Consider the following 13,098-nt stretch of genomic DNA (forward strand, 5'->3'; position numbering starts at 1 on the left):
CCCCACCGTAGTCCTTTAAATTTAGAGGGGTACCTCACAGCTTGATATAGGTTGCTGGATTTTATTTAGTCTGTCCAAACTCCCTGGCTCAGCCCTAGTAAATTTCTAATTTGCAAGTTACTCCTTTGTGTTTGTATAAATTGCCATCAGCTGAGAGGTGGAAGGGTTATGGCAGAACCTGTGACCAGGCAACCTTTTCTCTTTCTCCTTTACTAGAAGCAGCCTTTACTTACCCTAAGGGATAGTTTGGGAAGCTATAACTTTTACTGTTCTTTTTCATCTGATTGGGAACCTCATCTAGCAAGTTTACTGTGTTGTTTACTGTATTTACTGGTTGGAGTTCGAGATGGATGAAGAGAGAAGCATTCAGAGTGAAACTTGTGAAGGTTGCTGGCTGGGACTACACAGAGGGCTGGCTGCACAGTGCGTTTGTATTCACCGTGGGTGCTGCTCTGAGCACTAGCCAGGCACTCCACACCATTAAAAAGTAAGTGTCTCCAGGAACCCTGCATAAGAGCAAAGACTCGTTTAGCTTGTTTGGGGAGCTGCTGGAGGTCACCTGGTTCAAACGGGCCCCATTTTGAAGTTACAGACCTGAGCTAGGGCATTTATGACATCTAGGTTTCTCCTTGAACTCATCACATGCTGCACTGAATGAAATTCAGCCTCCTGCTTACACTGCGTCACCTCACTCTGCGTTTGAACATGAATGAATGGATAAGTAAATAATAACAACAACATAAAAATAGTGGAAGGAATGGCTGTTTTGGGGTTTCTCACTGCAGGGGGCGGGGAGTAGCGGGGCAAGGCAATCTCCGGAGACTTTTGCGCGGAGAGGGGAATAAAGGCCCGCCGCAGGGCGCGGGGGGAGGCTTTCTGTCGGCTTCTCTGGGCCCCAGCGGGGGCTTCCACGCCTTACTCGGAGACAGGGAACAGCAGCGAGAGAAAGCGCCAGTGTCCCAACACGCGGCGGCAGAGGCGGCGGGAGCAGCAGCATCAGCAGCAGGAGGAGGAGGAGGCGGCCCTTCCTCCCTCCCTCCCTCCCTCCGCCGCGGTACCTGCGCCGCGCCGCCACGTGAGCGCCACATCAGCGCCGCTCCGCGCCCTCCGAGTCAGCCAGCGGCGCACAGGGACGGCCGGCCCCGCTCCCCATTCCCTTCCCTGCTCCCCTCAGCCCCCGCTCCCCTCGGCGGCCCGGCCCGGCCCGGGGCTCAGCCGGCCCCGGCTCGGGAAGATGCTGCAGTCGCTGGCGGGCAGCTCCTGCGTGCGGCTGGTGGAGCAGCACCGCTCCGCCTGGTGCTTCGCGCTGCTGGTGCTGGGCTACCTGCTCTACCTGGTGTTCGGCGCCGTGGTCTTCTCCTCGGTGGAGCTGCCCTACGAAGACCTGCTGCGCCAGGAGCTGGGCAAGCTGAAGCAGCGCTTCCTGGAGGAGCACGCTTGCCTCTCGGAGCAGCAGCTGGAGCAGTTCCTGATGCGGGTGCTGGAGGCCAGCAACTACGGCGTCTCGGTGCTCAGCAACGCCTCGGGAAACTGGAACTGGGACTTCACCTCCTCCCTCTTCTTCGCCAGCACCGTCCTCTCCACCACGGGTAAGGCAGAGGCGGCTGGCCCGGCGCCTCTCGGAGGCCTTGGGGAGGCCCGGCCGGTGTGGGGCGGCCGGGGCTGCGGGCCGGGCTCCGGAGGGAGCCGAGCTTCCCAAACCCTCCCGTCCTCCAGGCGTGTTCTGTGCAGGATGCATCGCCCGTGACTGACCCCCCTGGAGCCAGGCTGCCAATTCCCCCACCCTGAAATCATGGGCGGTTTCGAAAATCGGGAGAAATGCCCGTCTCTTTCTTTCAACTTTTAAATGCTTCTAGAGGTGTCCCCTATGAGTTCTCCTTTGTTTGTTTTTTGGTTTTGGTTTTGGTTTTTTTTTTCGGAGGTGGAGGGACACACATACGGGGACGGACTGCCAACCTGGTTATAATTAAGTTAAATTTCATTTTCGTGTTTTACTGTCAATTTTCATTTAATATTTGAATATAACTGACTGAAAGATAATGCTTCCTTTCTTCCAGATAGCAATTTGCATTGGTGTTCTGAAAATCTCGAGGAAGCATTCCTCTAACCACAGTTTTTACAAGGACTTATTTTTACAGTAGTTGCGTTTCACATACCGTCATAGTGGACAGCCCTCTCCTAAGGGATGAGTGCAGGCATTTGTGCTGGAAAGATGGGTTCTGGTGATTTGAATGCAGGGCACTGATATAAGTAATAAAGGCTTGTCAAATAAGAAAAGCTTTTTAAAAAATCACTCTAAAATTTGTCCAACCAGAGAAGGCTTTGTGTCTTGGTAGTGCATTGATAATACTATAAAATATGCACTGTTTCCTTCTTTTTTTTTTTTTTTTTCCCCTCCCTCCCCCCAAGTTAGCACTCCTTCTATTATGGGAAATTTAATCAGCTGATATTAATGATGACATTTAATAATTTGCTTACCTGATCATATGTTAGTGCTTCCTGACTGATCTCAAACAGGCAATGCTTGTCCTATAAATAGTTGTCATTGAGTATATGGATTAGGGTTATAAGGAAGTTGTGTTTTTAAAAAGTAAAACAGGGTAATGGGTGTTCCCACAACACCTCCACTCCCCACTTCTTAATTACTAGAGTTTGTAAAAAGAGAGAGTGACACACTTAAAGCAGTTAAATGATTTCAGTGAATACATTTCTAAGCATTAATCAACATATAGGAGTACTACTGATGAAAAAAGCATGGAATTGTGATAGTACTTCAGCACTCTTTTTTTTTTGTTTTTTTCTTTTTCTTTCAGTAAAGTTATAAAACACTTAAAATTTAAGGAACTGAATTGACCTTATAATGCCTTTTTTCCTTCCTAATCAGTTATACTGTTAGGTACTATGAAATGTAAATTATTTTGTCCAAGAGCTATTTTTATATTCAAATTAGTTTTTCTGTTGTGTAGTAACTCACATGAAAAAAAAAAGGCATTGAATAAGGTCCCACTTTTTTTTTTTTTTTTTTTAATGGTTTGCTCAAAAAATGTTCACAATTGGGACAGTGGGGCTGGGTCTGAGTTGGTAACACCTGAACACTTCCTGCTGATGCACAGCTCCAGGATCTTTGGCTTCAGCAGTACAGCTCAGGCAGGGATGTCTCTTTCCCATTGCATGTCTGCTGCAGGGCAAGGCATAACCTGGCCCTTCATGTTTAGCTGGTTTGATCATAGAGGCCTTCCCAGGGAAGAAGACTCAAAGTACCATTGTCCAAATGGAAAACCTTTTAGAAAATGCCACTTGCATGGATGTGCACAGAAAACCCAGAGGTCTGACATGTGAGAGGTGAGTTTTTGTTATTTCTGTCAGTTTCATAAACTGAGGTCATCCAGTCACCACTGATGTAACAGACCAGGCATCAAGTCGTGGTACTTCCTTCTGTGTCTGATAGCCCTTTGACTTGGGCCCCTTTTAACCAAATCCATCTGTTCCTTGGTTTTTGTAGTGGCCTTCAGCTGTACTTAATCCCTATTTAATATAAATTAGAGTTTGTACAAGTAGACAAGTATAAATCCAGACCGGTATAGCATGTCCAATGCTTGTTCAGATTCTTCCCAGAGTGTGTCTATTTCTGGTGAGGTGCATTTTTTTCCCCTCAATTAACTCTGCACCTGCGTAAGAAACCTTTAAAGTATCTTGAAATGATCATTAAAAGGGACAACAAGCAGAAGAACCCGCCTGGCCATGTCAAACAGTTGTTCAGAAGTGTTTGAATACTCAAAATAAGCTGTATTGTTATAAAGTGTATGCCTGAAATGCCCTCCCTTTGCCAAGTACAGTAAGGGCAAAAGCAGAAAAGAGAGCCCTGCTACTGGTCGTGCCAGCTGAGGGTTGTTTCTGTGCTTAAGTGAAGTTACAGGGAACACCTGAATGTTCCTTATGTTCAGCTGACTGAATTTGTCTCTCATATGTAAATAAATGCACACCTGCCCCTTGTACAGAGGACAAGGCTTCTTTCATAGCCTTTCAGTTCTCTATACAAAGCATGTAGGGAAAGTGTTTAAATTTGGTAGTCCTGACATTTCTTCTTGTTCCCTCCCACCCTTATTATAGTCTCTGGCTTCTTACTCACTGGAGAAAATCCTTGAAGAAAGTGATAAAGCCAGCTAAGGATTTGGGAAAAAAAAATCATAAATGAAAGGAGGTTGCAGAATAAGGCAAATTGTTACTTGAAAGCAATTAATATTGATGTGCACATGGGCTGTCAGAGGACTATCACAAGCTGCCTGAAGGACGGGCAAACAAAGGGCAATGAAATGGACTGGTGGTGAGGCTTCAGTAGATTGTAGCAGTGCCAGGCAGCAGGTTCCTCTTCTGACTTTATTTCTCCCTATGCCACTTAAGTAGTTGTGCAGAATGCCATATGAGCCATGTGTAAGGTGAAGCAATTTGGTCATTAATAATTGACAACCTAAACACTGAGAATATATAGTTGTGTGCATTTAAGTAGTGTCTGCCCTGTAATTAATACCTGACACACATCTATGGTCTGCTTGTCTCAGTGTTAGATGCCATCAAATCATTATGCTGAAGCAGTTCTTTCTGGTCGGCTTTGCTGTGGTGCCATCTGTACTGAAGTCTTATTTCTAACAATAAAAATGAAGTAATTTTTTGCACTCACCCTTCCAGGTGGTGTTTTCATTGGTCTTGGCATGCTGTCAGTGTCTAACATCTTATCCCATATTGGTGCAATATGGGAATACTGCATTACTTGAGTTGTAAGCAGAATGAAACAACCAAAGAAAATGATACTGGTTGTGTTGACAGATATGAAGAGTACACTGACTGCTGCTTGTTGAAGGTAAAATAGGTAGGGAAGGAAAGGAGCTGCCAATTTAGGAACTTAGGGCCTGTAGTTCTGTTTGGTTTTGAAAAGTGTCTTCTCAGTGCAAGTATATTCCGTGGCGTTTTATACAGACTGTAAGACTTATTCTGACTGTGCAGCTTTGAGTATTTTTACCTTCATCTACAAACATGGCTGGAGATTTCACATAACGTTTAGACACCAGAGGAATGCTGTGGAAAAGCTTCTTTATATCCTTCTCTGCTGTGATAGAGTTGGCAAGATACCCATTTGAAGGAAGTGAGGATAGCCTTGTCCTGATTTAGGGATTTGCAGAGGAAAGGTGAGAAGTTGCCTCTTCTATGATGGCAACGTGTGTTTTAAATTCTTTGATTAAGGTCAGCTGGCCTCTCATTTGAACAGGAGTTTAAGGTAATAAGAGAGGGGAGGATTGTCAGTATCTGACCACTTCTGAAGCCTGTAACGTGGTTGTCTGCAAAGTGAAAGCAGCATTTTCTCCAGCATTCAGCCTGTACCAGTCTCATTGCTGGTGCTGAGGATGGTGTGTTGTGTTGCATTCAGAGAATGTCACCCAAGATCCATAATGGACTGAATTTGGGATTCTGCTTGCTATATTGTGAATGGAGTAAGGAACAATAGTAATTCAGTAGTTGCAGATAAATGCTGTCAGAGGCTGTTACTTTGAAAGTTCTTTGTTGAAGGGCTAGTAAAGATACAATATAACTTTCAGGGAAGGTTTTGCATACAAGTTATTTAGCTGCCAAGCTGTATGAGGAGTTAATGCATCTATAATTTGATTTATAAGGGTGTTCTCTGTTAGGTCTGACTCTCATAAGCATTGCTACTGATGACTTGCAAGAGAAACTAAACTATTTATGACAGGTAATAGGCTGTGAGGTTGTGATGTACTGCAAAAGAGAGTGCATTCTATATGAAGGGACCAGGGAAAGAGAAGCCTGGCAGTCTGCACCATTTTCTACATATTCTTCTCACAAGTGCTTGATTTTTCTTGCCTTTCTTCCCCCTCAGGGGAACAGGCCCCCACATTCAGTGCATATTTAGTGTGCATTACAGATCTTAACAAATCCATAGAAGATGAGGGAGTGCCATGAAAGCATCACAATGGAGCATTACAAAGACATCATAAGATTTGTAGGCTCTTACAGTAAAGCCCTCAGGTGGAAGAAACTACTGGGGTCTCTCATACCTTTATAGAAAGACCTGAATATAACTTAAACAGGATAATAAATAAGAGGACAGTGAAGAGGCTTTAGAGAAAACAAGGTTTTTTTTGTCCTATGCTTGAATTCAATGTAAAATGCATACATTATTTTTGCTGCTGTCAGAATATGTGGGCTGTGTCCCTGGTGATGCCTGTATTATCTCATTAATACACACCGAATAAATGTTTTGTAATTCATACCAAATGTCTGTCTAGAGACCTGACATAAGATTCTCTGTTGCCTCTTATCTGAAAAGACACAAACTTGGTGATGGATTAAACTGAGATCTGTCTCACTGGTAGTCACCCCTGACTCCAGCAGACCACTGAAGCTTCATTGTGCTGCTGTTCTGACTGCAGCACTCATGGATTATTTAAATCGGGGTGATGAATTGCAGCTATTCACCAGGGTGAGCATGCCAAACTTTGGGAACTTTGTTTCTCTTTTAATAGTTGTTTGTTACTTGGAAACAACATCTACAGGGAAAGGTAATTTGCTGGGAATCATAGCAGAGGCCAAGGAAGGTTGAGCTGTGCTCTGCAACAGTATGTTTTTTATACCAGAGAGATTGTAAGAGCAAAGGAAATCATGAGGTAGGTTGAGAGAGATGCCAGAGGAGAAGGATTACATTCAATAAGCCAACTGTTTGGATCTGAAGCCAAGTGGTTGAAGCCTGCAGGGTTTTCTGGGACAGGGTAATGACAGCTACTGGCCCCAAGGCTGTTGGCCTTCAGCTCAGTAGACTGTCCTGGAACCAGGCTTCCCACCTCTTGCTTTAAGTGGTATAAACACAAAGTCCAGGAGTCATTCTGTCTACCTGTGTGTCTGCTTTCTTCTCAGGGGAAGTTCCTTCATTCTATACCCATGGAGCAGTTCCAGATTTGCTGCTGTTATATTTTAGTCTGGCCCCAGGGTTAAGATGCTGTCTCCTGGGATGTGGGAGATTTCAGTTGAGTTCAGCTTAATGTTATTCTCAGGACAAGGATTTGAGCTAAGGTTTTCTAGAACTCCTTAGGAAGAGGAGACTAAAACATCACCACCTGGGAAGTTGTGTAAGAAGCTGAGTATGTATGGACTAATACTGAGAAAATAGCTTGGATGCTTCTGGTATCTGTGCCTTACATAAAATACATAAATTTCATAAAACATAAAATCATGGGAATGTTCAATGAATTAGTAAAAAAGAAAAACAAATCACATTTAAAGCATTTAAAAAGAAGGGATATGACAAGTTAAAATACACTGCAACACAAAACCAAGCAAACCTACCAGAATACACAAACAAAAAATGTGTAGTGTGAATATCTCCAAACCCCCTTATTTTGTCAAAATCAATGTTAATAAACATTTTTGAGAAAGATATTAGGCTCTGGACTTCAGGACAGAAGGCACTCAGTTACCAGAGATGAGTAACAGAGATAATTTACAGCCAGCAGATTGGTCACATTATCTCTTGTATGCCCAGGACAAAGGTTTTGTTTTCTCTACTGAAGTAAGCAGTATCAGAGAGGAAATCTGGATCTCTCTCTGTCTTATGTTCCAGGCTGGATGGTAGTTCCTGGTTTCTCATGGGACTACAGCAATCAGCTGAGCCTGCTTATGCTTGCTGAAACAAAGGGTGTCAAGAGTTGCTCTAAACCAATATTTGGCCTTCTTTACAGGCCAGTAAGTAATAAAAACCACCTCCTGACAGAAACTGAAGAAACAAACCATGGACTACCGAGACTGCATTATTGTTCGCAGCAATGCTGGTGCTGATGGATGGAATAACTTTCTTACAAACTCTGCCCTCACTTCTGTATCCTCCAGTTCCACTTGCCTTGCTAAATTCCCAATGATGAGGAGCCACCCCAGCAACTCTCAGCAGGTGAAGGACTGCAGCTGCTGCTTCTGTAGTCCTTCTGTGTTTTGCCAAGGTCATTCTTCCTGTGCTGAAACACAAACAGTTGAAAACAAGAGAGCAATCTCCCCCAAAATTGCCTTCCTTTAAACATTTTCTATTTTTCAACCCTTTTGTAAAGCTAGAATTTGTATTGTTATTCTATTGACATGTCTAAATCAAATCCTAAGTCATGCATACTTTCAGAGCAGGGTTTCTAAAACTTAACAAGAGCTTAACAAAACAACCAAGCCTGTTGTTCCTGATCATTACTTAGTAGGATTTTCACTTTTATCTGAATGTAATTTTTGAATTTGTTGGTTGTTTTGGTTCTGTCCTTGTTTTACTCTGGCCCACTGTATCATCATTTTAATAATCTGTGGGGCTCTTTTGATAGAGTAACATCATATATACAGACAAATGTCTATTTTAGTCACTGTTCCAGGTTAATTATAAAGTAGGTTACAAGCTACTAACCATATGAAGACCAAAACATTTCTTGGCCTGTGAAGAAGTAAGTTTAGCATTTTGAGGAAAAATTGGGGTTCCTATGAGAGTTTTGATGCCTTCAGGATTAAAGAACAATAATAAAAGTTTTCTTGGGAATTACCTAAATCCCTACTGTCTATCTGGATCTGACCTCAGCTGCTTGACAGTTATAATATTTGTGCAGAATTCAAGAACCACAGTAGTTACTGATGGTGACCCAGAAGATCGAGGAGAAATGTACCAGCCATCTTTTCATTGAAGAACCTTGCCTGAACCTTAAACAGATTGTTTTTTTATGAGGTCAGAACAGCAATGTGGTCCTGGTTAAGAGCAGGATTGAAAGGAATGAATAGAGCAAAGCATTTCAAGTGACTGTGATTTCCAAAAGTATCCAAATGTTTCTTAGAAGAACATATGGATTTCCTTTCCCTTGGAAAGGGAAAAGATACACATTCATCTCTGAAAACAGAATATGTCCTTGTAGAAAAAGCACATATGAATCCAAGTGGTACACCAGCTGTCACCATACTCCAAACATTTACTAACTGATGCTTCTTAAGTATTACTGTGATCTGTACTCTAAACTGATCCTGTGCCAGTCACTGGAGCAGCTTTGGAAGTTATCACATCATCTTTGAGGAACCAGGGAAATGCCAGTTGCAGGTTGGGCTGGGAAGCAGGTTTTGCCAGTGAAACAAGCCAGCCCAATAGTCTTCCAAGTACCCTTTGCTTTTGAGTCTGTGCCCTCTGACAAAGCTGTATACTATTTACTGCTAGAAACTTTACAGCAGAATTCCATTTTCCTGCAAACTGTGGGTCCAGACTGTTATGATAACAGCAAGCAGAGGCTTTCTGCTGTCCTCTACAACAAATTGAAAACTTCTGATGTGACCAGAATCTCTGTATAGAATGTTTTCAAGTGTAATTTAATATCATTGCAAATGCAGCTTTTGAGAGTACTGGTACTATGGGAATGGGGTTTTGCCATATATCTCTTGCTCCTCATGCATTTCATGTCTGACACACTGATTATTTTTTTTTCTGAGTATGCTAAAAATAACTCAAAATTAAATGGAAAGGTTAAAATGTACCTCTGAATTTCATTCTACTTGTAGTATGAGTACCTCCTTCTGTCTTTCAATTATTTGAACACTGTTTAAATTGTCTCAGCTGAATAACCTTAAATTCTTTAACAATAGCTTCTTCACAGAAGGTTTATAAGACTAGACATTAAGTTGGTTTAAGGTAAAAGAGAATTAGATATTGAACCAGAATTAGATATTGAAATGATAAGGGTAAGACACATGATTGTTCACTTTTCTTTCTTCCTTTAAGCTGAATGAGAGATGCATCTAGTTTCTGAATTGTGACTTTTAAAAAGAAAATACATTCAGGCAATACTTAGATTTTGTGACATTTCTTTGTTGTACTGGCTGTATGATATATCTAGTTGTAGTATGTTTGATGTTTTAAAACTACATGGCAGACTGTGAACACCTATTTTGCTCGGTTGAGCTTTTAAAATGTGATTGGCAGCATTGCAACATGCAGTACTAGTGCCAAAGTCCAGAGGCAAGTTAGAGTAAGTATGCTTTTTTGTTTACAATGTAGTTTGGAAAGAAGATGTTACTTCAGAGGCACAAAGTGCAAACACAAGGCAAAAATCTGATTTCACCTCTTGCCCAACAGGCTAAAACTCCACTGTATGTGGCTTTAAAGTAGAAAAAACATCCTCATGTTCAGAAAGTAGCAACATATCCAGAGATCTGCTAAAAATTAAATAGCTTGGATGTTTAATTCTTGGGGACTTTATCATAGAAGTCTATACATCTCCCTCCACAAAAAGGGAAAAGAGCCTTAAATATTTATCATTGTATTTAAGATTAATATGGGAAGGCCTTGGAATCTCTGCTTTGTGTATTATATAAAGTAGCTATTTTCCCAACTGCATGCTGTACAAGAATGGCATAGACCTTTTCGTTTGAAGCTTACAGCCTAAAGGAAATGAGAAAGCTCTAAAGCAAACCAGAGAACTTCCATCTCTTGTAGTGTTTCAGAAGCTCTAGGCCATATGATTTACTAATGGGCAATTAAATTTTAAACACTTCACAGCAGGTCTTGTTACTTATTATATATATTTTATATATATATTATATAGGTTGATGGTTGGACTTGGTGATCTTAGAGAGCTTTTCCAACTTTAACAGTTCTATGATCAATGATTTCCATGGCTCTATTTTTGGTTAGTGTTGGAATGCTGACTGAGCACTATAGTAAAAATGGACAGGGCTCTAAGAAGTATCATTGTGTTACAATTTGAAATACCCAGCTTCTGTAAACTCTAAGTGGTGCACAGAAATTAGCACAAAATGCTGTAAATAATCTGAGTGATTAGTATTTAGGAATGGATTTCTCTAATGTGAGGGTTGTTTAATTTACTTCTGTGCATTTACACATCTGCTTAGAAATCCAGGACTCCAGCCCGATTCCTGGTCCACTGCTGCAACTCTGGTTGGGTAACCAAAGAACTGTGAACACTACAGGATGCTACACTGTGTGAATTAATCATTCATGTTGAAAAGAAAAAAGAAATAAACCCAAGACTAATCTCAGACCTTAGATTTAGACCTCAGTTTATTATTATAGTTATTACGTATTTACATTCTGCCTCCCTATAGTGGAAAGATGCATCCTTAGTTTTCAGTTGTATCTTTTAGTGCAGCTCTACGTACTCAGTGAAGCCACCTGAATGCTCAGGTCAGGTTTGCTAGCTGCCACTGGGAGTTATTGTTAGCCAGGAATCTCAATCAACATGTCAAACCAGGTTTTAGCCTTGCATTGCACCATGTCACGAGGAAGATGGTGATAATCTTTCGCATTATTATGTTAATATTTTATCAGTGAATCTTGAAGCATGTGCATACCAGAAGCTGCTTTGCTGATTAGTGCACTACTGTTATGTACTGCATCTTGAGAGATTACAGTGACATTTTTGTATGTATTTTGCTAAAGGATGAACTAAGACAAGGGGAAAACAATCGTAAAAGACTGTGTATGAGCCATTAGTGTGGCTGAAAATAGGAATCTGTGTATTTTGTCTTGCAATTCTCCATTTCTGCTGCTTGGTTGTGTTCCCATATGGTAAGCTGATTTCCCATCCTGTGGATGCACTTCAGAAGGATTTTAATTTCTTGCAATTGATGTTCTTTTTTTCCTTTCCTTTAGTAATAGCTTTTCTGCTCAGTAATATTAGAGGAAATCACAGCTACTCGAATTGAGTTTTACAGAAGCCACATCAAAGTGTGCAATGCAGAGTTCTGTATCTTTACTTCAGTGGACAATCCAGAAATGTTGCCTCTCCCTTCTAGGGAATTGTTCAGTTGTGTATTACATGTAGAAAACAAACTACACACCAGATAATGCTGCCCACATAACTGACCAAATGCCTGAGTAGCCTTTGTGAGAAGGTGGCAGTGTTTTCTCTGCTTTAGCATGCTGGATGCCTCTCTTTACCTAGCAAAGGGTTTGCTCAGGGTGTTGTAAAACAAAATGGGCTGAGCCAACCTAGCAGCTTTGCCAGTGGTAGGAAGATGTCTTGGATGCCTGATTCTCACCCTGGGGTCCCTGTGCTAGGTCTGTTGCCAACAGGACTACAACAGTAAGCCAAGTCAGTTTATCAGACTGGAAGAAACATATTTCCTTCCTGCTGGATTAGTTTGCTCTGAGTTACTACATTTGAGCAAGCTGCAACCAATATAAGAGGGGGCAAAACCAATAGCAACCTTTTCCTAGCAGTTACTCTGGGATTAGTTAGGCATTTCATATAGCAATGTGGTAAAAGCACAGACAGAATAAAAAACCACAGCCAAATCAACAACAGATATAAGAAAGGAGCTGGTAACCTCAGAAAGTGTTTCCTGTGCTAATAATGTATCTGACAATTGCTGGCTGTCCCTTGTAAAGGAGCATTATTTCACACAGGATTAAAATGTCAGCTAGCAAAGCTGAAAGAATTTTAACTGGATTCCTTTTTGTTAATTTAGATGCCATCATTAAAATATTTCTATCCAGTGTATTTCAGGTCCATATATCTTCAGGGGAACTTGATTTGATTTTTTCCTGCTGGGTAACTACTGTTATGTGGTAAATTGCATTGTCTTTGGAGTTAGTAAGGAAGTAATGGAGTCATACCATTGTACCCAGTTCACAAATTCTTATCATTGACAATTACAAGAAACTGGATGCATTCATAGGACCAGACTTGCAAAGAAATCTTCTGTTCTAAAGATGTGTTAATTATCAGTTTACTCATTGCTGCTCAGACTCTTCAGTGCTAGGCTCTTCTTTTGGAATTACCAACAATTTTATATTCCCCTCCCCTTTATGCTGAGGTCTGAGAGATGCCACGTACAGCATACTGATTTCCTTACACAGCCACAGGTTGTGTCAATCCAGCCTTTTCCATGTTGGTCACAGTTTGCAAATGCAAGAGCTGGCAGGAGGGTGCTGAACATGAAACCTTCAGCACGGATAATTGCTAAGCATTTCTGGTATGTGTACTGCATTACTGGAAATGGATTTAAGGAAATGGGTCTCAAAATTTTTTGGTCAGTGTTGACAGTCTTTAACTGACTTGGTGAGTCCAG

General features: G+C 41.6%; 1 protein-coding gene across 1 annotated transcript in view; it reads left to right on the forward strand.

Annotated features, from left to right (window-relative positions):
• Positions 1–1,062: 1,062 nt before the first annotated feature.
• KCNK1 (potassium two pore domain channel subfamily K member 1) overlaps positions 1,063–13,098 on the forward strand; it is a 33,157-nt gene continuing 21,121 nt past the window's right edge. The window contains exon 1 of the mRNA XM_014874979.2: positions 1,063–1,589. Coding sequence (XP_014730465.1) covers positions 1,235–1,589 — 355 coding nt within the window. The 5' untranslated portion in view covers positions 1,063–1,234. The remainder of the gene's footprint in view (positions 1,590–13,098) is intronic.

Source organism: Sturnus vulgaris, chromosome 3 (assembly GCF_052056855.1).
Source record: "Sturnus vulgaris isolate bStuVul1 chromosome 3, bStuVul1.hap1, whole genome shotgun sequence".
Classification (NCBI taxonomy): domain Eukaryota; kingdom Metazoa; phylum Chordata; class Aves; order Passeriformes; family Sturnidae; genus Sturnus; species Sturnus vulgaris.